Raw genomic sequence first — 27,645 nt, forward strand, 5'->3', positions numbered from 1 at the left:
CTGTTACTCGCATTACTCCTCCTGTGCTAATACTGAAATGTTTGTTACTCCTTTTATCTTCACATTTCGGGTCACTCTGGGTTAGCAGGCGCTTCCACATGAAAAACACAAAAGCTGAAGGGAGACTGCTTGCAATAAGTCTAGCCACTGGCAATAGCTCGATATAGCACTCCAACCCATTGTTCTTTTGCTTGCCATGTCACCTCAGTTTGGACCCAGCCATATAAAAATCAGTCTTGACCCTGCTGCTCATCGAAGCAGTCCAACCTGAACTGCCAAACCAGGTCCTCCCTGAACCAGAAGACAAGCAACCCCGGACAAGTTCCACCCTAGTTAATGGCCCATCATCCGGGTACAGCTTGGTTCCCGTGACACAGTGAGCATGGACCCACGTCTGGGCATACCCATGTCATGTAGGGCGGTACATGAAACACACAAAAGGTGATGAGAGGCTGCTTGCAATAGGTCTAACCTCTGGCAGTAGCTCAGGTAGCACTCCACCATTTGCTCTTTTGCTCACCATATGACCCCAGTTTGGACCCAGTTTCCAAATCAGTCTTGACCCTGCTACTCATGGGAACAGTCCAGCTAGGGTGAAACTAGTCATGGGTTGCTTTTGTTCCGGTTCAGGGAGGACCTGGCTTGGCAGTTCGAGCTGGACTGTTCCCATGAGGAGCAGGGTCAAGGCTGATTTGCATAAGACTGGATCCAAACTGAGATGACATGTTGAATGAAAGAACGGTGGGTTGGGATGCTACCCTAGGCGATTTCCAGTGGTTAGACAAATTGCAAGCATTCCTCCCATCACATAGGATAAGAACACATATTAAACTTTGAACTACAGATGGCTAAACAGGACTTTTTGAATAAGTAAAACTTAGACTGGTGCCTAGATTTTGGCCAAAGTAATTTAAGACAATCACTATAGTCATGTACATTTGTTTCAGAGAGAACGTGCAACTTGGAAGGAGAGACGGGTTTGGGAAATTTTGTTCCACGTTCTAGACTGTCATTCCTAGTTAACAGCTACAGTAGCTAAGATAAGGAAGGCTTCAGCCGGCTATATGAAGGTTTCAGTAATTCTGATATCAAGAAATGCTTGCATTTGTAACATTCTCAGCTGAAAATTGCCATATCAGGTGTGCTTTAAGTGCTGAATTCAGACGAGTTCGCTGTTTAACACCTTGTTTTTCCTACATTTGCAGGTTGATTTGGATGTCACGCTTCCAGGAGATGGGGGGAAAGACCGTCCCTTCAAAGTGTCAATTAAATTTGTCTCCCGTATAAGCTGGCATTTACTGCACGAGGTACTGACAGGACACACAATTCCTGAGCCCCTGGAGCTGGACAAGCCAATCAGCACTAACCCTGTCCATGCAGTGGATGTGGTGCTACGCCACCTTCCCTCCATGAAGTAAGGTTTGCATAAGCGGTGCCTAATTAATTACATGTGTGCTTGCTTCTGTACATCTGTACCAGTACTTGTCATTTTAATAGACTGTACACATTTACAAACACGTTTACACACAAACTGCTTCGATAAATGTTTTTATATATACCCGTTTTAAATGAGCCTGTAGATGTGCTTGTTGTTTTTTCGAGTTACTTAACCTTGTACTCGTAATATTAGAAACTGTTCAGTTAATTTATAGGTGTATAGTTTATATATTGCACTTATTCCCAGGTTTCTTTAATCAGCTATTTTAGATTATGCAGAAGATCATTTTGAAATATATTATTTGTGCACCTAGATAACAGGCTCTACATTTTTGGCTGTATCGTGTAATATTACAGTCTCCATATTCATAAACTTTTCCAGCTCTGACCCTGATGTAAGTTGCCTGTCCAAGCTCCACTTCTTGGCAGTGTTTCTTCACATAAACACTGATATCAGAACATATTTTTTCTAGTACCGACATCTGGCTTACAGGCCATAGAGTTTATGTTAAAATTGTTAGAACTGTTAAACAAATTACATTGATATTACCAAAGTTATTGCTCCTTCTATAAGCACTGCAGATTGAGTGAAATGAGAGCTAGCAAGATCAGTTAGTGCTCAAGGCGATGAGAGGATAGAAAAGAGTTTTAACTCATCTATTAACTCATCTCATCTATTGACCGCCTGGACTCGCTCCTGCACGGTCGCTCCCCACGCTCCCTTGGCCCTGGAACGAGTACTGGTATCGTTAGCTGCTTGCATTGATTCCATACAGCGCTGCTTGCATTGATTTCATACAGCGCTCTTGCACAGAACTGTTACCTTTGTAATTTGCTGCCTGAATACCGTTTTCGCATTCTGCACATATTGAAATAACATCGCGCTTCTGCACGCAACTCGTTTCTGCAATTACTTGTGAGCTGCTTGTCATTTGTTTACATAGCGCTTCTGGCCGGATCCACCATTGGTCTGTAATTGTGTGGAAATAGCTCTGCCTTTACTTTGACTGTGCCCCGGTTTCGTTTTGACTCTGTTAGCCACCATTTTGTTGTTGTTGTCATCTCTCCTGGCCCGCCTCTACCTCCCCGTGACCGCCTCCCAGCTGCCCCTCCCACGCTCCGCCCCCTCCACTATCCATTTAAGGCAGATGTCCCAACGCGCAGCGTCCACGCTCTGCGGCCGCGCCGAAGGTGCGCCAAAGGTAAGCCCATCTACGCCCGTCCGCGCCTGGACCGCGCCCAGCGCCAGACCCCCTGGCACCCGTACCACCCACCCCACCCGCATTACATACAACGCCTCCACCCTCTTAGCACTTAACCCCGGCCGATTCCCTAACTGCGCCCAAGCAGCACCAGGACACATCCACGGACCCTTCACCTGCCACTCCTGCAAATTCAGCTGCATTAAGACCTACACCAAACCCTCAAACATCAAACAAAGATCCAATACCAACCACCTCAAATGCATCCTTCTCAACACCCGCTCTGTTCACAAACACGCCATCGACCTTTGGAATCTACTCGACACCATCTCTCCGGACATCGCCTTCCTAACAGAAACTTGGATGAATGCCTCTTCAGCTCCAGACATCACCATAGCCATCCCGGACGGCTACAAGATCATCTGTAAGGACCGCACCCTCCAAACAGGAGGAGGCATCGCCATCGTCCACAAGAACACCATCCGCGTCTCAACCAGCTCAGAAGACAAACTAGCTATCGCCGAACACCTTCACTTCCAGATCCACACCGACCCCAAGACCACACTTAGAGGCACCCTCCTCTACAGGCCACCAGGACCCCGCACTAGATTCAGCGAAGACATCACTGACTTCATCACCCCACACGCCCTCCCCTCGGAAGAATACATTCTACTGGGAGACCTCAATTTCCACCTGGAAAAGAGCAACAACAGTAACACTAACACCCTCCTGGACAACCTCACCAATCTCGGACTCAAACAACTTGTTAACACCCCCACACACTATGCAGGACACACACTCGACCCTATCTTCACTTCCAGCAAGCATATCTCCTTCACGCACACCACACCCCTCCACTGGACGGACCACAGTTGCATCCACTTCACTTACAATAAGACCACGATCCACAACCTCCCTCAACCAACTCTGCGAAGAAATTGGAACAAAATCACCATCGACCAGATCTCCACATCGCTTCTTCAAAAACCCCCGGCCTACTCAACTAACCCTAACCAAGCCGCCATCAACTTCACACAATGGTTAACCCAAACCGCCGACAAACTAGCTCCCTTGAAAAAACATCAAATCAAACAAGGCAGCAAGAACGCCCCCTGGTTCAACGATGACCTTAAAAAATCCAAGAAGCTCTGTCGTTCCCTCGATAAAACTTAGAAAAAAGACCCAAACTCAATCACCCAAGCCGCCTTCAAAAACGCAACCCGCAAACATCACCAACTAATCCGGACAGCCAAGAAATCATCACTCAAAGACCGACTAGACAACAACGCCCGCAACAGCAAAGAACTTTTCAACATCTTCAAAGAATTCTCCAACCCCACCGCCAGCTCAAACGACATCACCCCCTCTCAAGTCCTCTGCGACTCCCTTGCCTCATTCTTCCATGACAAAATCGCCGACATTCATAACAGCTTTGACAACCAACCCGTAAACCAGTCAACCTCACTTACCTCCGAACCTGTAACTCCTCCGAATAACCTTTTCGACTGGAACCCAATCACCACAGAAGACACCATCCGCCTAATGAACTCCATCCACTCAGGATCCCCTACAGACCCATGCCCCCATCACATCTTCAACAAAGCAAACTCCATTATCGCACCCCATCTCCGAGACGTCATCAACTGCTCCCTGAACTCCGCCACATTCCCAGAAAGCTGGAAACACGCCGAACTCAGCGCCCTTCTGAAAAAGCCCACAGCTGACCCCACCGAACTCAAAAGTTACCGCCCCATCTCGCTCCTCCCATTCCCTGCCAAAGTCATTGAGAAAGCCATCAACAATCAGCTCGCCGCCTTCCTCGAAACCAACAAATCACTCGACTCCTCTCAGTCTGGATTCCGAGCCAAACACAGCACCAAGACCGCCCTCATCGCAGCAACAGACGACATTCGAACACTACTGGACAACGGAGAAACAGTCGCCCTCATCCTCCTTGACCTCTCTGCAGCCTTCGACACAGTCTGCCATAGCACCCTGATACAACGCCTCAGAGACATCGGAATTCAAGGAAAAGCATTAGACTGGATCATCTCGTTCCTCGCTGGAAGAACTCAGAGAGTCCGCCTCCCCCCTTTTAAGTCAGAGGCCACCGAAGTCACCTGCGGCGTCCCGCAAGGATCATCACTCAGCCCCACCCTCTTCAACGTCTACATGAGCCCCCTCGCAACCATCGCACGTCAACACAACCTCAACATCATCTCCTACGCTGATGACACTCAGCTGATCCTCTCACTCACCAAAGACCCAATCTCCGCCAAAACCAACATACATGAAGGGATGAAAGAAGTAGCCGAGTGGATGAAGCACAGCCGTCTGAAACTAAACTCGGACAAAACTGAAGTCCTTATCGTAGGCGCACCCCCTTCCGCCTGGGACGACTCTTGGTGGCCAACGGCACTAGGAAAAGCCCCCATACCAACGGATCACGCACGGAACCTAGGCATCATCCTGGACTCCTCACTCTCGATGACCAAACAAGTCAACGCCGTCTCATCATCATGCTTCAACATCCTACGCATGCTCAAAAAAACATTTAGCTGGATCCCCACCGAAACAAGAAAAACGGTCACCCACGCACTGGTTACAAGCCGTCTGGACTACGGAAACACCCTTTACGCCGGTACCACCGCAAAACTGCAGAAAAAACTCCAACGCATCCAAAATGCTTCAGCCAGACTCATACTAGACATTCCCCGCACAGACCACATTTCCGCTCACCTGAAAGACCTCTACTGGCTCCCCATCAACAAGAGGATAACGTTCCGTCTACATACCCACGCACACAAAGCCCTATACGAACTTGGACCTGATTGCCTCAACACGCGCCTTTCCTTTTACACCCCCACCCGCCAGCTGCGTTCGTCCAACCAAGCCCTCGCCACTGTGCCGCGCATCCACAAAGTCACCATGGGGGGAAGATCCTTCTCCTACTTAGCGGCCAAGACCTGGAACTCCCTTCCCACCCACCTACGCCTTACTCAAAACCACCTAGCCTTCAGAAAACAGCTTAAAACCTGGATATTCGATAAATAAACCTACCCCCTTCCTCAAGCGCCTTGAGACCCTCTGGGTATGTAGTGCGCTATATAAATTCCAACTTGACTTGACTTATTAATATATAAGGACAATCCAATTGGGCGGAGCCCAGAGAATCAGGAAATTGATAGGACTCCTCCTAAGAACGCACACAAACTTTTAGATCACCCAATAGGGTACTAGTCCGCTCTGGAGATTGTAACTGTACTAAACCTGAAGATTTAATTAAAAAAAAATATAATAAAACATAATACAGATTCTAAAATCGTCGCTGAGCATAAGACTCATTTAAGCAAAATAGGGTTGGATACCTAAATTCCTATGATTAGGTAGGTTCTTATGTTATGTTTAACTGAAATAACGTACTGAAGTTTGTACAACAACTCAAGGACATAGGTCAGGAAGACTCACGGGATTTAAAAAGTATTCCATTTATAACAAATCAAACAACTGGCAAAGAGTACAATTACAACACGGAACACTCAATGCTGCAAAGCAAAACATATTAATGCAGAGTAATACACTATCTTACTGGGGTATAATTCTCAAAGCACCTGAGCCAAAAAAAACTCTTCCTAAAACATAGTGGCAGGCAAAGTTTGCCTTATACAGAGCATATGGCTTTAGGCCAATTATCGTTATTTAAAGGGCCGGATAACTCGATATTTAAGGAGACGCTGCGCACTGTGCTGGGACTTACCGGATCTTGTGAGGCTGCTTACGGGGGCTCGAAGTTCCAGAGAGCCGCGGGGGCTGCCAGGAGACTGACCAGCCCCTCCTCCATACACCTGGGCCAGATAAATACTTCTTGCGGGGAGACGCTGCGCACTGTGCTGGGACTTACCGGATCTTGTGAGGCTGCTTACGGGGGCTCGAAGTTCCAGAGAGCCGCGGGGGCTGCCAGGAGACCGCCCGCCCCTCTGCCACACACCGGAAGTATTTTAGGAACCCTTGATCTCCGCCCGCGGACGCGCGCCGGGCAAAGCCCGGGCCAAGGGCGGGCTCGTTTGAGCCCGTTCGAGGACGAGCGTGGACGGGATGGGGTCACCCCCTTTCGCCTGTATTGCATGGTACCGGCCAAGATTAGTTTAAAGACATTTTGATAACTTTTGTAGACATGGCTCCATAGTGCCAGTTTTACTTTATCTCCTTTAAGTAGCCAGTGTTGCATCTAATTCCTGTAATGGCGACTTCAAATGTGAGAAAGGGAAGAAAGTCGACCCCAGAGGGGTCGTTTATAGGAACCCTGGACCAATTCCTCACCAGGGCATCATCTATGCTGGCCCACTAAATTGATATCACGGAAAGAAGGCTATCCCTGGACCCTAATTTTGACAAACCGTCATCCTTGGGAAGCTTGGCGCAGGTACCATCGCCTAATCGGCAAGGTTCTCTTGGTACATCTGCTAGGGGGGCCGGCAGCGAGGGTCTTCATCAGGTCCAAGTAGAAATCAGACCCCCGGCTTCCCCAGTCAGGGTGGATGCTGGATCACCTGTTGTATCAACTGTTCAGAATCCGGCCAACAGGAACGATCCCCTGGGTCCGTCTTCCATGAAACTTCAAACTCGTTCTGCAACCAGTTCTAGGAGGGGTGCAGAAGCTGTGGTAGCAGCGGCTAAAAGGAAGCGAGGGGGTGCCCCGTTAAACAAGAGGAAAGCCAAAATCCAGAAATGCAATAATGGTGGAGATGGCCAAATGTCTACGGCCACAGAGAGTCCAGGCATTGATCAGTGCTCTGAACAAACGCCCATGACTTTTTCAGCTATTAATGCCCCATTCCCCACGGAACCTGGAGAAGAGTTCTGGGTTAAAATGGAAAACATCTTTACCAAGACTTGCCGCCCCTTGCATGAAAGACTCAATGTTATTGAAAATAGACTGTCACGCCTGGAATGTTTGTATCCAGCTGCTACAGGGGAGGGGGTTGTTGTTCGAGTAACAGATCCTAATGACATTATAGCAATGCCCCCAGGGAGTGACAATGTTTCTTGTAACCCTTCTGTCTTGCAAGTAAATAATTTAGATGGCCGGACTTGCCAAAGCATCCCGGTACCGGGTCAGGTGGCCCAGCCTAGAGAGAGCAGTGTAAGTAATTCCAAGAGGAGCAGAACCCATGAGTGTGAGAGGGGTAGAGGGGCACCAAATCTCCAAGTTCAAACTACCAAGAGTGTTAGTTGTGACCATCTAGCTACAGAATTAAAATGTTTTGATCTCCCCACCTTGAGTCCGCCCCATACGTAATAGTTCTTTCTGGGGTTCCAGTTTTGGACCAAGGAAATAGGGAGGATTATGGCGACCTCAAAAACAAATGTATCCACTGGCTTAACTTCAATAGGCCACTACCACTGCACGCATCAAGTGAAATTCTTTTTGCGCGACGCGTAGACTGGGTAGGGATACGGGTGAAAAATATCAGGGGAGATTGCATAGTTATCAATTTTAGGGATAGTAGGGTGGTGGATTACATCTCTAACTGGGCCCCATGCCACCATGGAACGCAAATTCAATCCCTACCCCTGACCTATTTTTATCCCACTCCAACTGGGGATAGAGGGATCCAGGATACTCAAGTTGCCTGGATGGGAAATAACAACAACACCCCCAGATGTGACTTGCTTGCTTTGAGTAATAGATTTAGTGTCCTAGACCAGTTAGATTGACAGCCAACTACTGGCCTATTCCATCTTTACCCTGATGATGCGGAGGGCATACGCTTTTGCCCACACTTGCCCAGACTCTTGTATGCGGACCCCTAAAGTACCCAGTCCCCAGGAGGGTTGGATAGATAGGAAGGATCTAGGGTGTGCTGGTAGGGCGACTAGGACTGGAAACTATAGGATGGGTGCAGATACTGGAACTCCCTATTCAGCAACTCAGGTGGTCGTTAGAGGCGCAGCGTCCCCAGTGGTTGTGGGTAGGATTGTTGAGCGCGAGGTAGAAGGGATTGGTCAACCTCCCATTGGGAATAATATTGAGGATCTGTCCGCTTCGGGGGGTAGCCCAAACCTAGCGGAACTCGAAACTGGGGTGGGTGAGATAAAGGAATCCATTAAAATTCTCTCGTGGAATGTGGCCGGAATTAAAAACAAATTGCTGTGCCCAGATTGGGGAGCATTTGTGGAGAAAAGTGGTGTCTGCCTATTTCAGGAGACCTGGGCGCTGGCCGACATACAAAGGAGGGGGTATTCTACCTTTAGTGTACTGGCAACCAAGAAGGGTAGGAGCAGACCATCTGGGGGACTTAGTATCTGGGTTGGTACACATCTGGGGGCCCAGGCAGCTCAGATCCCTACTGGGACTCTAGATGTGCAGTGTGTCCTGCTTACATTCCCAGAAAATAGACAAACTGCCCTTATAAACATCTACTCACGACCAACCCCGAGTGGGAATGAGTCTGGAACTATTGATCAACTTAGGCAGTTTACTCTAACTCTTGACCCATCAACTATCCTAATTGTGGGTGGTGATTATAATTGCCAGTTTGAGCCACTCACTGATGCAACCCAAGATGGCCCAGACGATGAGGAACAGCATTGGCACATTCCGGAACCGCAGATCCCGGTAGTTAGAGCTTGGACTCCTCTGGTGTTATAAATTAACTCTTTCACTCTTTTGTCCTCTCTTAGAGCCTGTAACGGGAGGACAAAATCAGACAGACCGGGGCGTATGACATTTAACAGAGAAGGCCAAAACTCCATCCTGGATTACATCTTGGTGGAATCCAGATCTTGGGGATTGGTCTTGGATTTCAAGCTACATGATAGGAAAGATAGTGACCATAACCCTTTGGTCATGACGCTAAAACCTGAGAGTATGGGTATGTCTAATTTAGTCCCTGATCAAAACTTAATAGGTCCGCCGCTCCTACTAACCAACAATAGGCGGAGAGTTAAGTGGCCACAGATACTAGGCTCTCCAAATAAACTCGCTGATGTTTACGGAAGGGCCTTGCCATGTCTGAGTGACATGGGCGAGGTGCTGGACAATGCCATGCACTCAGGGATTGGTGAGGAGCCCTTGAATATACATCAGGGGCTCATTCAGAATCTTTCTGATGTGTTCTATTCAGAGGGAAGACCAAAGGCAAAACCAGTTGTAGTTCATCCCTGGTATAATGCCCACTGAGGGAAGCTAAAAAGGACCTGGTCCTCGCGGTTAAGTCACAGGACAAAACTAAGATTAAGTACCTTCGGCGCTTTTACAAGCAGGCTTTCCAGAAGGCAAGGAAAGAGTGGGAGGCAGATAACTGGGAAGACCTCAGAGTAGCACTAAAGTCCAAAGATTGTAAATCCTTTTGGACAATTGTTAGCTGTGGGAGTAGGGTAGGCAACTCAGCCAATGAACCAAAACCAAAAATAGCTGCATCGGCCTGGGAATTGCATTTTGGAGCTTTGTATTCTTCTTCGAGCAACGATAGCCCCGCAACCCCTCTTCCATGCCTCCCCCGCGAGTATCGACTGGAGGGGGCCTGGGAGATTACATTAACGGAGGTAGAGGCTGCTATTCTGAAGTTAGCTCCAAACAAGGCCCCTGGTCGGGATAAGTTACCGGGAGATCTATACCGTTCTGAATCGAAAATATGGGCCCCTTATTTACGTGTCCTTTTTAACGCCATTTTAAACGGTATGGATCCCCCGGATACATGGCGGGGCACTGAAATAGTTCCTATCTTCAAAAAAGGTTGCCCCCTTAAACCGTCTAACTACAGGCCAATTAGCCTGATAGATGTGACGCAAAAATTGATGGGTCGAATTATTATAGGCAGAATACAGAGTTGAATGGAGGATAACTAGATCTTATCTCCTTTCCAGGCTGGTTTTAGGCAGGGTACATCAACCGTGGACCAGCTATTTAGACTGCAGGTCTTATACTGGAAAACTGTGACTGTAGAGGGTGGCAGTCTCTACATGATCTTTGTTGACCTGCGGTCAGCATTTGACCTGGTGCCTAGAAACAAACTGTGGAGGGTATTGCATGAATTGGGTCTACCACGCTACCTTCTCAATGTTTTAATGAGGCTTCATGCTGGCACTTATGCCCAGGTAAGGTGCGGGAAGCATGGCGAACTATCAGCCTCCTTCCCGTTCAACCAAGGGGTGCGCCAGGGTTGTGTCCTGGCTCCCACCCTCTTTTGCCTTTACATAAATGGATTGGTTGATCACCTCCTTGGAGCAATGAACATAGATGTCCCGAGGTTAGCTACCGGTCGGGTGCCCGCTCTGATATTTGCGGACAACACTTTGTTGTTGTCCAAGACATCAACGGGCATCCAACGCATCCTCGATGGCTTTGCCGACTTCTGTTTATCTAGGGGACTGGAGATAAACCTAGATAAAAAAAGTTCATGATCTTTAACCCTCCGAGGCTGACACGCCCGAATCCCCTCCTGGGGGGAATCCCACTCGAGAGAGTAAAGACCTTTGAATATCTGGGTATTACCTTGGGAGAACACTTGGAATGGGATTCGCAGTTGGTCAAAGCTGCACTTAAGCTAACAAAGGTGGTGGGGGGGATCCAGAAGTTGCATAGAGAGTCCGAATTCAAGCCTGTGGCTCCAGTAATTGAAATTCACAGTGCACAGGCCAGATCGGCAGCTCTATATGGGGCTGAACTTTGGGGCCATCAAAAATCCCACAATTAGGCCAAGGTAGAACACGCATTTGTGAGGAATATATTGGGTCTTCCTGTGAGTACCCCACTTGCACCATTCGGCATGGACCTAGGGCTACTCCCTATTGAGGAGGTTATGCCTTTACGCCCGCTAATATATTGGAAAAGTTTGTGGTCCGTGCCGGAACTCGTCTGCTATCAAAATGAATTCAGGGAAATTTGGGATGCATTGAGAAGCAAGAATATTAGGTGGCTGGCACACATAAAGCTAACTAGTTGTAGGCTAGGCCTATCGGAGCTCTGGGAAACCCCGGAAGTCGCTTGTCCGGAGCTATCCAAAGCTGGTTTGAGCCGCCACTATAAGAACTATAACTTAGCATCCCTGCATGCGAGTTCTGAGGGGGGCAGATTGACCACCGAGTTCCTCCAAGTCAAAGTAGATTATAAAAAAGAAGAATTTCTAGACTTAATATTCCCTGCAGTAACACGAACATTGTATATGCAACTTAGATTTGGCACTCTTCCACTTAGAGTGCTCACCAGTAAATGGGACAGAAGTATGAGCAAGGAGTTCCCTGCCTGTGGTTTCTACCTGGAAAACGAAATTCATGTTTTCTTTTTTTGCCCAGCGTACCAGGGTCCACGTAAGCTCTGGCTAATTGCAATCTGTAGAAACTTAGGTTTCCACCAGTGTGCACATGCATTTAGGGTGTTAAAATATGATACGCACCCCCTCATTATTTTTGCTGTTTCCCGCTTTCTGAATGCAATGTGGCACAAACGTAGGAAATTGATCACTGTACCCAGCGTCTAGTACGAGTTTCCTGTTTCAAATCCAATGTGATGTTCGATAATGAATTCCAAGTTTAATCATGTTTTATTCTGTGCATAGTACTGCATGTTCATTTGTAAATCTGTATATGTAATGCATTTTAAATGTAATTCTTATTTATTATCTTAAATTTTGTATTGTATGCATTTCTATGAACTTTTATGGTCCGTTGTGACCGAAATAAAGTTATCGAACGAACGATATTTATCGAGATTGACAATCTAATAATTTCAACAAATAAGGACCTAAAAACTGGGAGAAATATTTACTTTCCATCTGACTTAGTCAATCTGACTCATTAATGCGCAGATGAAACAGACTGAACATCGCTAAGCCAGTTGTTACAGCAAAGCATGCATGATATAGATCTTTGTGTAGACCTTCCTCCCTCAGATACACTAAAGATTTGCCCATGGAACATATATTGATATGTTTTCTAAAGTGCGCAAATGCCATTGGCATCTTGGTGCTAGTGTAACTTACTGAGTAATGTATTCCTGCAGATGAGCTTTCCTCCCAGTTTAAGGACCTGAAAATTCGTGGGGTGCAGGACAGACTCACTGTGTTATTTTGGCCATGTAACTATTCAAGTGGGACGGCATACACGCAATCGGAGGGTGGTGGGGAGGGGGGTTATTTGTTGGTATAAAAGTCAACGCCATTTTTCTATTTCCATTGCTGTGTGCTGCAGTCTCTGGGTTACGGAGCTAAGCGGAATATGTGACCTGTGACAAATAAAATCGGTTTTAACAAAAAAAAAAACAGGCAGGTTTTAAGACATTTTTGTAAAGTCAGAAAATTGGATTGACTTTTCAGTTACTCCAGTAGGTTGTTCCGGAGATGGGCTGTGGTGTGAATGAAGCTTCTGCCCCCATTGATTGTTCTGGAATTGGTCGATTTTAGTAACCTGCTGGAATTATACCATGTGAGATTTTTCCTTAAGTAGTCTGGGACATTTCCATATAGGGCCTTGTGGGCGAAACAGAAGGCCTTGAATCTAACTGTGTTCTTCACCAGTAACCAGTGAAGTTCTTGTAAAGTTCCAGACACTGACTGGAACTTAGGAATTTCCTTCAGAATTCATGCTGCGGCGTTCTGGAGACATTGCAGTTTTTGCAAGGAACGCTGATAAATAGCAACATATGGTGCATTGTAATAATCGAGTCTTGATAACACAAGTTATGTTACTGTTTAAAGAGTATATACCAAAAGGTCTTCCTTGCGCAATAATAAGACGCAGGAGGAGATACGTTTATTTATTTGTGCGTTATAAGACAAGTTGGATTCAAAGGTTATCCCCACATTTTTGCAGTGGATGGTGGTGTGGAGGGAGGATCTAACCTTTGTGGCCACTAATATTTATTCCATGATGGCACGTTCTTCTCAAAGAGAAGGACCTCAGTTTTTGCTGAATTTAGCCTGAGACTGTTGTTATGCACCCGTAGGACTAAATTGCTCATGCAGTTGTTAAAACGAAAAGCCATCTCTTCAGCATTGTTAAAAATAGATACAATAAGCTGTGTATCAACTGCATAAGCCACGGGAGTGAAGCCAAAGAATTGGATTAGCGTCGTCAATGGGCCACATAGATATTGAATAATGTATGGCTCAACGATGAACCCTGAGGAACCCCACAAGGCAAAGTAAATGACTTGGAGACAAGCAGCCTGATTCATCAAGCTAAATTGCACTTGCAAAGGGCAAGATTCTCAGAATCTTGCCTTTTGCGAGTGCAATTTTTGCATTTGGGATTCATCATCCCAAATGCAAAATTCGCTATTAAAGAATTCGCACATTTGCGAAGATTTGCATTTAAGGAATCTCTATTTGAGATTCCTTAAATGCAATTAATGAATCATTTTAAAATTGCGAAATTGCAATTTTGGGCCGCTATTTACCGAGAGGTCAGACCTCGTGGTAAATAGCAAAAACTTGGAAAAATGCATTTAAATGCATTTTTCTAAGTTGCATGTTACACACACACATGTCCTTTGGACATGTGTGTGCGCAACACCAATGTAGATTACATTTCAGGGGTGCTACAGGGTGTCCTTTGGACACCCCTCCACCCTTGAAATCGCATCTTTATTTGCGATTAGCTAATTGCTAATCGCAAATAAGGAATAACTCCCTATTCATTCCTATGGGCCTGTAGGCCCATAGGAATGCATGGGGAGTTATTCCTTATTTGCGATTAGCAATTTGCTAATCGCAAATAAAGAACATGTAGGAATCGCAATATTTTTTGCAATTCCTACATGAATCCCGTTTTGCAAGTCCTTAATAGCAATTCCTTATGAATCGCTATTAAAGACTCGCAAAACGGGTCTTTGATGAATCAGGCTGTTAGTCACCCAACACCACAGAATGTTCTCTCTGGGAGAGGAAAGAACAGAGCAATTTCAAAGCTGAGCCTCCAATACCAATTTCCGCCAAAGATACAATCAGGATCTCATGGTTCACAATGTCGAAAGCTGGCGACAGGTCTAACAAGATCATGGCAGCCTTTCCCGACACCACCATCTAAAGTAATTCTCACTTGGTCTGCCGTCACCACCATGGCGGACTCCATGCTTTGATTCAGCCCAAAGCGGATTCGTTCTCCTCCACTAATTTGGACAGAATGATGTTCAGGTTTATTTCCAGAATCTTTACTGGCAGAAGCAATCAAGAGATGGGTCGGATGGGATCAAGTGTTGGCTTTTTTTTTTCTTTTTTTTTTACCAGCGGGTGGATTGAAGGATTTTTCCATTCTAAAAGGAAAACTCTAGATACCAAAAGGGAATTCCTTAGCTGGATGAGAGATGGTGAGATTGTACCAACAATCTCATGCATTATTTTAGGGGGTAGGGATCTGAGGGAGCACCGGGTTTAGTTTGACCAACAAGTTTGATCACTCTTTCTTCCAAAAGTAAGGAACACTTTTCTAAGGAGTTTGCTCCAGGAGCTATATTCTGTTGAGCAGTGGGACTTTTAGGCAAATTGTCCTTCATGTTGAATTTATTAAAAATTCCCTCTACTTTTTTTTTAGCAGACAAAAACTGCAAGTTGGTCGCAAACCCATTAGACAATGTCTCAACTGTTCTGAACAGTTCTTTAGTGGAGTTCTTAACAGCTAAGTTATTTTTGAGAAATACTAAGTTTTTTCAGAGATAATCAAGTTTTTATATTCTTGAATTAAGCTGATATATTTAGTTTTTTCCTCAGATTTATATTGCTTCCTCCAAACGTTTTCCTTGCCTACGGCATTTATGTTTCAGCTCCTTGAGCTGCAAGGAGAACCAGGGCGCAGATGGTCTACGTATGTGATTTTTAATAATTTTCACTGGGGTATGTTTAGTAATTGCGTTTCATATCGGGTTTGGATTGTCAAATGACTAAGAACGTCAATCTAAAGTTAAAAAAAAAAAATTCCTTCCGCATTTTCCGCTGCAACAAACATGTCAAATATCAGAACTTTGTAAGCTTCGATTCACCCGCAATCAAAAATCAAATGGGTAGTCCCAGTGGTGGTCTATCTATTCTCATAATATGTAATCTACTCTTGCTCAAAAGTAGAATCACATTTAACTCTAAAAACACAGTTGCAGTCGAAGTTCTGTAGTAACTCATCTATACATCTCATCAACTTGTACATTACCCCAACTACCAAAAAATAGACATCTCCCCTTTAATAATTGATCGAATTGAAACTATATGCAATACCTAATATAACTGTACTCCTAACAGGGGACTTAAATAAATATTTATTTTTTGCAAATGTAGAAGACAGTGAGGAAGACGCTGTAGTTTTTATTTACTCCATCCCAGAACTTCTATATAACGTATAAAATAAAAATGTGTATGGTTCAGTGATGAAAACAACGCTTCATGACTTTGGCTTTTGCCAACTAAATGGGAGGCACATAAACAATCAACATGCACAATTCACTTTTGCTGTAATGGACAAAAAATTCATTATTTATTATACTTTCCTGCACATCACTGAATTCTATAAATTACTAAATTTCAAAATTATACATAGGTCTGATAGAGATCATCATCCTTAGCAGATCTTATTATGTCACGTTTATATACTAAACCCAGAAAAGCAGATGCCCCAGGATAAAATCACATTAATGAGAGGCAATGAATAAAGTGAAATGCTTCATTTAAAGCTAAAGTGTTACGACTATGAGATCAAAGATCAATCACAAATTTTGTCAAAATAATTGATATTGGGATGCAGATTCCACGTTGAATACCAGCCAGTGCACTTTACTCTTCAAACAAATATACACATTTTTGTTTCTTGTACATCTAACTTTTTCCATATGGACTGGAAAAGGCAAAAATCAACATGTTCTTCTATCCAAACTCTAAAAAATAAATATTCGTCAGGAAAAAACAACAGTTACATAAGGAATTCAGACTCTGATAACAAATCATAACATAAAAATGATTAAAATCGCAAAAACACTTAAAATCACTCAAATCAACAAAAATAAACTCTAAAGTTAGGGATCTTGCAGGGCACTCCTCTCTTATTGTCCTGTGGGGTAGCTGCGACCGTCACAGGATTAGTACCTGACGGTTCTTTAGAGTGTATATGTTGGGCCTTACCTGTGATCTCCTTTGATAGAGTCAATGCCGGGAGCACATATCATACAATATAATCACCTTGTTATGGTATCTCCTTCAGGTGTCCCTCTTTGATCCCCTCTCTGGGCACGACTAATGCCTTTCAGTTATGTTCAGTGTCGTGGATACCCTTGAAGTCAGACGCCAGTGGGTCCAGAGTGTCCATCACATAATCTTTCTAGTAGCTCTTGAGATTCATCACTTCTTTTGGTGCTGTCCGAATATTATTCTGGTGTTCTGGGGCCATTTTGTGCCTTCGCACATAATGCTGGAATGTGTTTGATGGACTGGGCCCGCTGCCCCACTCCATCATACTCGTTCCAGGGTACTGTACTACTCCTCTGGGTCCGGGACCACGGAGGTCTCAGTAGAGGGCGTTTCTCCACCCAAGCCCATGCCGCCTGTCGATTTTCAAAGGGAGAGATTCTGAAAAAGTACCTTTAGTTTTGCAGGATATAGTGACATATATTGTAGATTCATGGACCTCAATTTCCTTTTGACATCTTTAAATGATTTGTGGACTACTGGACTGCCCTAGTAGAGGCAGGGAATTTTAATGTGTTGGGAGTCGTACAGATTATTTTTGTCATGTAGGCATATGGATTTCATCTCTGTCTCTGTTGTTGAGAATTTGTGCATTCACCGGGTGAGGTGAGGTCCCAATTGAGATGGCCAATGGGCCAGGTGCAATGAGCATACTTAATAGTAAAACACTCGGACAGTTTTCCCTCAGGCACCCATTCACAGATCCATTGTTCCAGTGTTTGAGGCAGGTCTTCGGCCTGCAGGGTCTCAAGCAATCCAGCAAAGTGTAGGTTGTTGCACCGCGATCACTCCTCTGCATTTCTACTCTCATTTCGATGTACTGTATCTTTTTTTATTTCAGCTTTTGTTGTATTTCCTTGACAGAGCCCTCCATTACTGTGAGTCAGTTTTTAGTTGATGTTACGTTCAACCACCTGCAGAAGGTGCTGATGTAGTAGTGAGACGTCAATCCTGACCGTCGGATTTCTAGTATTTCTCTTGAGGCTTGAAGTATTGTGTATGTAGCTAGAGAGTTCTCCAGAACTCCCCGGTCAGTACCAGAGTTCACATTCTTGTAAATATTTCTCCCTCTCAATATCATTCGCCTCCACTTTGGTGAAGAGTTCCTGATAGAATCTCCTAAATGCTTCAGTTTTTTTCCATTCCGTCTTTCTGAACCCTCCCGGCAAGAGATGCTTCGAGATGTAAAGCTTATTGACTTTAGATTTGAGTTGTAGCGCCAATAGTCACCTCATTTTTACCCATTTGTTCATGGCTATGATTTCTTTTTTTTTATAAATCTTTGTTATTGAAATCAAGGCATGACATATAAAAAAAAAAAGTCACATGTACATTGGCAATATTGTTACGCTGCAAGTGGTACTCGAGACATAATCATTATGAAACAATAATTACAGTCCCAAATTAAACATATTCGGGTCCCATTTACAATATCGTCTCCCGGTCTTGGAGGTTCACATATCTCTCCCCTGTAGACATTCCATTGCCCCCAAACTTGCGTCCATTTAGTCGGACACCCCCTGGCTTCGTTTAAGGACTTTTCCGTGACCATAGACCAGTCCATATCTTTACCCTATTCCTCTATGTTCGGTGGGCTCTGAGCCCTCCACAATCTTGCGATGTTTTGTTTTGCCACCATCAGCCCTAAGGTGACCCATATTCGCTCCTTGGAACTCAGGTCGGTAGGGCCCAATACATTTAGGATGGCCAATTTAATATTGCAATCTATCTGATGCCCCAACACTTCTTCCATAAGGCTCACTACCGCCTCCCTATATCTCTGGATAGTCGTGCATTCCCAAAGAGTGAGGACAAAGGCTTCCTCCTGCCCACATTGCCTTACGCAGCCATCATCTAAGCTATATCCCATACGAACTAATAATGGCCTGACAGACAGGATCTATCGAGAAGCTTCAGCTGTACTAGTCGAAGCCTGGAGGAGATGGCCAACTCTCATAGGAGGCCACCACTGCTAGCCAATCTTCATCATCCAATCCCGCTACATTGTGGTCCCATTTAGCCCTCAGTTGAATCAGGGGATCTGCCATGTTGTTAATTAGCTTTTTGTAAATAAGTGATATGGCCTTCTCCGGTAGGTCGCCATCTAAAACTCTATCCTCAAATGGGGAGGACTCGGGGAGTGCACCACCTTTAGGGAGAACCGCAAGTAAGGCATATCTAATTTGGAGATACCTAAAATGTTCAGATTGCGCTAATTTGTATTCCTGCTGCAGCCGAGGAAAAAGGATCACCTCACTTGACTTCCATAAACCACCCACCCTGGATATGCCTATGAGGTCCCAGCGATCGAAGCCCCTCGAGCAAATCAGTCTGCCCAATTGTTCGCTATACCAGAGTGGTGTGGCCTGCATGACTTTTCCCTCCCATCCCAAAAGTTTGGTAGCCGCTCTCCAAACCGTTCATGGCTATGATTGATAGTTGTAGTCTGTTAAGCTTTCAAACCTTCAATCAATCAATCAGGCGATTGTAAGCGCACTAGAGGGTCTCAAGGCGCGGGGGGGGAAGAAGGGGGGCGAATGCAGATCTTTTTAGCTGAAGAGCCAGGTCTTTAGGGGCTTTCTGAAGGTGTTCAGGGAGGGGATGCGCCTGATGTCTGCCGGTAGCTCGTTCCAGGTCTTGGCTACAATGTGGGAGAAGGATCTTCTGCCTGCTCTGGCCTTGTGGATGTACGGGGTTTCAGCCCGAGCAAGATTGGTGGATTGGAGGATCCTTTTGGGTACGTGGAAGTTGATTCTGTCGTTCAGGTATATTGGCCTGTTGTTGTGTAGGCATTTGTAGGCGTGGGTGAGGATCTTGAAAGTGATTCTTTTCTCCATGGGGAGCAAGTTGAGTCTGCGTTGGTGTTGGCTGATGTGTTCGTGCTGGGGGTTGTCTAGGACGAGTCTGGTTGCGGAGTTCTGTATTGTCTGGAGTCTGTGAAGTAGGGATTTATTGATGCCGGCGTAGAGGGTGTTTCCATAGTCCAGTCTGCTGGTGACGAGTGCGTGGGTGACCGTCTTTCTTGACTCAAGAGGAAACCATTTGAAGGTCTTGCGGAAGATGCAGAGTGTGTGGAAGCAGCTGGAGGTGACGGCGTTGACCTGTCGGTTCATAGTGAGTGATGTGTCGAGTACGATGCAGAGGTTTTTGGCGCGGTCTGTGGGAGTGGATGGACTTCCAAGGGCGGTCGACCATCAGGTGTTGTCCCATGCTGAGGGGGTGGTTCCAAGAACGAGGACTTCTGTCTTATCGGCGTTGAGCTTCAGGCAGCTGTTGGTCATCCAGACTGCGACGTCTTGCATTCCTTTGTGGAAGTTGAGTTTGGCATTGGTGGGGTTTTTGGTGAGGAGAGGATGAGCTGGGTGTCGTCGGCGTAGGATACGATGTTGAAGCTGTGTTGTCGGACGATGGCTAGCGAGGGGGGCATGTAGATGTTGAAGAGGGTCGGGCTCAGAGATGAACCCTGTGGGACTCCGCGTGTGATTTTCGTGGGATCAGAGAGGAAGGGTGGCAGTCTGGTCCTTTGGCTTCTTCCGGTGAGGAATGATCAGATCTAGTCCAGGGCTGTGCCTTGTATGTCGACGTCCTGGGACTTGCAACATGTGTGCTGTGGGAGATGGTGTTGAAGGCTGCTGATAGGTCGAGTAGGATGAGGGCTGCGGAGTGGCCTTGGTCCAGGAGGATGCGGATGTCGTCTGTGGTGGCGAGTAGGGCGGTCTCGTGCTGTGGTTGCTTCGGAATCCGAATTGGGACGGGTTGAGGATTACGTTCTCTTCGATGAATTGTGTCAATTCCCTGTTGGCTGTTTTCTCTGCAACTTTGGCGGCGAAGGGGAGGAGCGATATGGGTCGGTAGTTCTTGAGGGCGGTGGGGTCCGCTGTGGGCTTCTTCAGCAGGGGCCTGACTTCAGTGCATTTCCAGTCATCTTGAAAGGTGCCTGTGTTGATGGTTCATTGTAGTTTGGGTGCGATGGCAGCCGCGGCTCTGTGGTAGCTGTGAGGAGGGCTGGGGTAGGTGGGGCCCCTCGAGTCGATACCTTTCATGGTTGAGGCGGTGTCTTCGGTCGTGATCGGTGTCCAGTTGGAGATGGTGGGATGGCTGGTGTCTCTGGGGGGCGGGGGTCGATGAAGTTGTCGTAGAGGTTTTTGATTTTGTGGTGGAAGTAGGATCCAAGTTTGTTGCAGAGGTCTTGTGATGGGATGATGTCTGTGGCTTTGCTGCACGGGTTGGTGAATTCCTGAATGACACTGAATAGTTCCTTAGAGTTGGTGAGGATTTTGTTGTGGATAAAATTCCTCTTGGTGGTTCTGATTTGATTGTGGTAGTCTGTCATGGCGTCCTTATAGTTGGAGTAGTTTTCAGTTGTCTTGGTGTTTCTCCAATTCTTCTCCAGACGTCTACGGGTGCGCCTGGCTTCCTGGAGATCGGAGGTGAACCAGGTGGCTTTCCTGGGGCGCTTTTTGCCAGGGCTGGGTAGTGGGGCCTGCTCGTCTGTGCATTTGGGGATCCACGCGTGGTGTCCTCTGGCTGCGCTGTTGGCGTCGGGTGCCCAGGTGTGGTTGCCTCTGGTGAGGGCGGAGTTAAGTTGTTCCAAACAAATTATAAGTGCTGCTGCTGACTCATCTGAATTAGCCACTTTCCTATTCACTCCGTACACACACTAAATTACTGAACCCATTCATTTGTGACAAGGTTTCATTTTATTACTGTAATGATAATAATATTAAATAATAATAATATAAAAATGCTGTTGGAGTCTTAAAAACAATGCAATTACAATTGAAAATGGGGCCTTGTATTTTCTGCTGTTTGCCACCAAATTCTATTATTTGTTTAAATACAGTTCATACATCAATGCATATAGATTATAAACACATTAAGTCATAAAGATCACATAAAAAATACATATTCAAATCTGCCCTAGAGCCGCCCAAATTTATAAACATGTAGTTGTCTACCTGGCGTTTCGGTGGATGGTATTCGATAAAAACCACCTTCTTCAGGACTCTAACTTTTTGACAACAATCATCTGTTAGGTCGTTATCTATAGAAAGCACATAGATATCAAAAACAACTTCCAGGATGTGTTGCAATTCTTCCTAAAGAGGCTTTCTTAACACCCCTAGAGTACTTCCATGTCCCAGCCTTGAATCGAATCGCCTGCGTGGATGAGACACATGGCTCCATAGCCCGAGCGAAAAGGAGCGGGTAATGGGGGCAGCCATGTCTGGTACCTCTTCGGATAGGGATTGTCTCAGAAAGGGTTCCGTAAATAAGCACTCTAGCCTTTGGATCAGAGTATAAGACTTGGACAACGCGTTGAAACTGCTGACCCATACCCATTAACATGAGCACCTCGTCGAGATAGAACCTATCCACCGTATCGAAGGCCTTCTCAAAATCTACGAGAAGAAGCGCCAGATAGGGGGTAATTGCCTGCCGATTTGCCAGTGCTAGGTGGAGGCGCCTTAGGCGATGTCTGGTGCTACGAGTTGGGATGTACGTCATGACAACGCGGGCTTTTACACCGCGCTGCCATTACGACGCATCCATTACAACGCAAGTCGTTACAACGACTTGCGCTGTAGGCACTGGATTTTGGAATAGTATGATTTACTATTCCAACTCCAGCCTACGCAACAGTACGGAAGGTGTTGGAATAGTAAATCTACTATTCCTTAGTATCTAGCGCAAGTCGTTGTAAGGACTTGCGTTGTGATGGCAGCGCGGTGTAAAGCCTGCGTTGTCATGGCTGTCTCCCACGAGCTGCCATAAAGCTGCATTGGTCCAGATGAATCTGTTTGTTTTGGAGCGAACACAGGCGCTGGGCCAATATCGTAGCGTAGACTTTGATTTCGGTATTAATTAGGGATATCGGCCGGTAGTCCGCACAGGTAGACGAAAGCGGTTGGGCTTTAGGGAAGACCACAATGGTGGCCATATCCGTCTCCGGAGGAAACGCCCCGACTTCTGCCACATGTTGGAACAGAGCCGAGAGATGGGGGACCAGGTGCTCCCGATAGAAAGCATGGTATTCCTGAGGGAAGCCATCAGGGCCTGGGGTATTATGGGACGCCAGTTGAGAAATCGCTGCACCTATCTACTGTGGGGTGAGTGTACAAGGGAATTTAAGTGTCACGTGGGGGGCACGTAATTTAGTCTTTTTGCAACTGACCCTATTCCCTACGTTTGTAAGACACCTCTCACATTTTCTGATAATCATCTGAATTAGTCACTTGCGGGAACTGTCCTAGACTGTCGGTATGTCAATCTTCATGGCTACACCTTACCAGCTTGGAACCAGAGGCAAAACAGAATTTGAACCCTGCTGTTCTTTTGAAACACTCTGTTGGAAGCCCATGGGGATGACAAAATTAGTGCATGAAGGCTGAATTAGAAACTATCAAACCTGTAGGACTCAAGAAAAAAGAAAGAGTACAGAAAATTCCAGTATTAGCCCTATGGATTGCTACTAATGGAGGATTCAAGCCCCTAAGTGGCTGCAACAATGTCATCAACAGCACCTACAATAGAAGTCATATCAGGTTTGATGAGTGCAAAAGGGAGAAGTGACCACCAAGCACCAGATGCAGCAGGAAAGTGTGTGAAAGCTTTGACTCCCCGCTTCCACCTCGTCTGTTCACTGCTCCAGTGGGAGAAGCATGAACTATTACTTTGGAAAAGTGAAAGAATATAACAAAAGGCAGATCAATGTTGAATATTGTGCAATTCTGAGGTTTCGCTCCTCTCATCCAACCATTTCTCTAAAGAATACCTATCCGTAAAATTGAGCGTTACTCCAAAAAGAGGCCAGTCCTCTACTGATCAAAAAGGCAGTGGAACGAATCCCTAATACCCAAAAAAAGAAAGATTTACTCTGTTGACTTTCTCGTTCAAAAGAAGGGATCAAACAAGAATATCGTTCCATTCTGTACCTGAAATCAGAAAACAAATATATAAAGAAAGAGAAGCTTTACATGTTGGTACTTCGTCAAACCCTGGGATTGGATGCATGTCACAGGTCTTCAAGATGCTTACTTTAGCATTGCTGCCATACAGAACAATCACAAATGTCTGGTTGGCAATGTGTACTGTCAATAGAATATCCTCCCTTTAACTCAAGTCAGCTTTCCAAACATATTCAAAGTGCCTGGCAGTAGCTGCTGCACAACTCAGGAATATGAAGGTTTTGTGTAGCCGTGTTAGATGATTGTTTGATAGAAGCATCAACATCTCAGGAGGGCCGTGCCACTTCACCTTAATAGTCTCTGTCCTTCAGGGCTTGGGTCTCAGAGTAAATCACTGTATGTCTATAGCAATCCCAGTTCAGTCCACCTACTACCTGCATCTGTTCCAAGACACACCATCAGCAAAAGTGTATCCTTCAGAAAGGATACTGTCTTCACTCAGTGTGAAGTGCGGAAGCTTATACAAAGGAGCCTTCTGACAGCCCACCCAACTCCATTATTTGTTGGCTCTGTGGCATCCTTCATCTTTCTGGTACTGCACGCCCAGTTGCAGATGAGACCATCACACTACTGTCTGGAAGACCAATAATTCTCCAGCTTTCGGGTAGTTTGGAGGACAATCAACTGTTTCTCACCAGACTGAAGTTGACTCTCCTCCCTGGTGATGTTGATCAACTAATCTCCTACAGAGTGTTCGATATCATCTCGACACACTGCCCCTAACCATTGTGATGGATCCTTCCCTGTTAGTATAGGAAGGCCACATGGATTGTCTTGAAGCTCAAGGAAATTGATTGGAAAAAGAGAGCACGTATCACATTTACTTGCTTCAGTTAAAGGCAGTCCATCTGGCCATCAAATCTTTTCTACAGAGCCTCAAAAGAACACCCCTGCTTGTTCAAATGGACAATCCAACTAGTATGAATTTCATCAACAAGCAAGGAAGGACAGCATTCATAGCTTTGGCTCTAGAAGTGCATACAATTTGTAAATTCCTTCCTTTTTTCAAAATCGTAGTTGTAAAAGAATTGTTTTTTCTGTTGCCCATAACATCATTAAATTCAGGCCCTATGCAATAAGGAAACGTATACAGTAATCCACAAAGAGAAGGTTCTGTTGAGGACCCATCCTAGCTTTCTCCTTTGTCTATTAGGCCTGAGCCCATTCAACCAGAGGCAGGCCGCTTCTGCAACATTATTTGTGAGCATTTTGATTTCTGGCATATGTTAAACGGCTATTTGCAAGTCAACACATATTTAACATGATATTATTGTCTTCATACAGAGTCCAGAGCAGATGCCCATGTAGACTAAGTGCTTCCCTGTGGGATCTATTTGGCTAACGTAGATTTTTACCTTCTTCTTGCCTTTGGGGATGAGCTTGCTATTCTAGTCAGTGCCTATGCTAATAATGAAGAGCCACTGGAGGAAAAGGTATAGTTGCTTACCTGTAATCCTAGTTCTTCTCCAGACCAATCTCCATTTTAAGAATAAGCAACCCTCTTTCCTCCCGGGAGAAGGGGCAAATAAATTAACTTCAGTACTGCCTCATTCCTTGATCCCACACAAAAATTGCCACGTACAGAGCAGAAGGGAGCACTGATGTATGCTGTTCCTAAAAGGAGGTACAGCAGTTTTCCCAGGCTTTCGGGCTTCAGCCTGTTAGGATTAATTCTCCATATTTCCTCTTTCCTTTCATTTAAAATGAGTTTGAAAGACGTTTCTTGTCTCTATGATATTTGTAGGACGCTTTCTGTGTTTAAAATTGTTTTTCTAAAAAACAAACAGGTAAAAATTGTCCAATGGAGCCTTCTATGTGCTATCAAAAATTCTTTGATTTTTTTTAAAGAAAATGTTTTTTTCAGAAAAAAAAAATTTAATTTATTATTGTGTAAAAAGTGCTCCAGAATCTTGCTTGAGGGGTGCACAGTTCAACACTTGACTATTATCATGATTCATCTGAAGGAGAACTAGGATTACAGGTTAGTAACTATTCCTTGCTGAGGACCTAACCTGTTGCTTTTGAAAGTTGGCTTGGAGACCATCCACCTTGTTGCAGCGGACTGTGTTTAGCATATAAGTAGGTGGAATCTGGAACCCAGCTGGGTACATAGTTTGGCTATTGATTCCTATTGATTTGCTAATAATTTGCCTATTGATACCAGTGTGAGGTTTGTTGTCACTGTAACCCGGTCCACAACTTCCCATATAGGTGGCAGACCCTGTGGATGCATGGTTTTTGAGAGCATGATCTTGATGGGGAAGTATTCAATCGCCACACGTGAGGTTTCAGAGTATTACATGACCTATTCAAACTAAAATGGTTATTATAGTAGAACAGAGGGGCACATCTGCAGACCTGCCAACTTGCTACAGTGCTATGAACTATGGTGCCTATAAAAACAAACCTTTTACAGAGACCTAAAAATCGCACCATAAATTGAGAAGCAGTTTTAAAAATTATGATAACGGTCCTGCGTCAGATCTTTATTTTGATGTTCCTTTTTCTTTACGTAGTATAAGGACACAGTTCCTTGGACAAAGGAGAAAACAAAGAGGAGAACAGAAAAAGAGAGCATTACTGTTCGACACCAGTGCTGGTACCAGTGGTATTCGGCTCAGTTTTGCTTAGGATCATAAAGAGTGAATTTTAAATCCTCCAGCAAATTTCACATTTGCTAAAGAGCGAGCTTCCACTGGCTATTTCTGTTCCACCCAAGGCGTCGTTTTCAGCTCCAGAAAGATTCTCTTGCAACCCATCACCTGCTTTTTTTTTTTACCAAAGTCAGACTCTAATTAATACTTATTTACTTCTCCAAGCCAATATTTGTGACCTCTGCATGGTTACCTAGCGTACATTGTGTACAATAATATAGTAAACATTGGTCAGACGTTTCTTTTAATGAGGGAATCAATAACATCTCTGTTGCTGGTAGAAGAGGCGATGTCCTGCAATTAGTTGATTCTGATACAGACGTGGCACAAGTTAAACCACGTTGAAACGAATTTAAAATCTGTTGTTTCCGAATCATTTCTTTGTAATCTTATCTTAACACAAAGGGACAAGAAACCCCACTATGAAACTTCAAATACTCTAACTTCTCTCCCATGAAGAACTCCAGCCCGCAGGACCAGGGGCACTCTACCAAATAAAAAGGTAATATGGATTCAGATACTGATTCTGGATATGAAGGTGATTTGGACCAACCACATCTGAGTGAAAAGTTCCATGCTGAATACGTGCAATCTCTAGATTTAGTGCCATCCTGTAAGCACACTTATTGTCCTATCTAGGCTTTCAAATTTGATTTGGTAGACCCCATTTTAGCTACGAGCAATCCATTATAGAAAGGGCCACATTCCAAGTGGAAATGTTAAAAAATCTTAAAATTCAAGTATCACACGCCCCAAACAAATATGTAATTCAAGATGATGGTAAATGCCTCCATCTCAGCCACAGCAGCAAATTTGGGCGAGTGTAAAGGACCACAACTACTCCAGCTTAAAGTCCGGATAACATAGCTAAAACTTGCACAAATCGCTCCCCTTAGAACAAAAACAAAATCTGTCACAGCTATGTAATTATATATTCTCCACAATTGGGCCAACTTTGGGAAACTTTGCAGTGTTTCTCCCTTCAGGGGTAGTTTAAAATATCCTTTTCTAGACCTGAGAAGTCAAACAGCTTTTTTACAGCAAATGAAAAGATCTGGTGGACAGTACTGTTGGAGCTATGACTGGCACAGTCAGTTTGAGTAGACATGCTTGGCTTTGAATAATGCCCTTTTATGGAGATGGTCAGGACAACGTTATGAATTTGCTGGTAACTTTATATGCATGTACGATGAGGTCTTTGAAAAATGTAAACCGGGAT

At 45.1% G+C, this 27,645-nt stretch overlaps 1 protein-coding gene across 1 annotated transcript in view; it reads left to right on the forward strand.

Annotated features, from left to right (window-relative positions):
- The window catches only part of LOC144823032 (protein argonaute-3), a 1,185,091-nt gene that overhangs the window by 394,959 nt on the left and 762,487 nt on the right, over nucleotides 1-27,645 (forward strand). The window contains exon 4 of the mRNA XM_078681169.1: nucleotides 1,206-1,414. Coding sequence (XP_078537295.1) covers nucleotides 1,206-1,414 — 209 coding nt within the window. The remainder of the gene's footprint in view (nucleotides 1-1,205; nucleotides 1,415-27,645) is intronic.

Source organism: Lissotriton helveticus, chromosome 3_1, assembly GCF_964261635.1.
Source record: "Lissotriton helveticus chromosome 3_1, aLisHel1.1, whole genome shotgun sequence".
NCBI classification, from domain to species: Eukaryota; Metazoa; Chordata; class Amphibia; order Caudata; family Salamandridae; genus Lissotriton; species Lissotriton helveticus.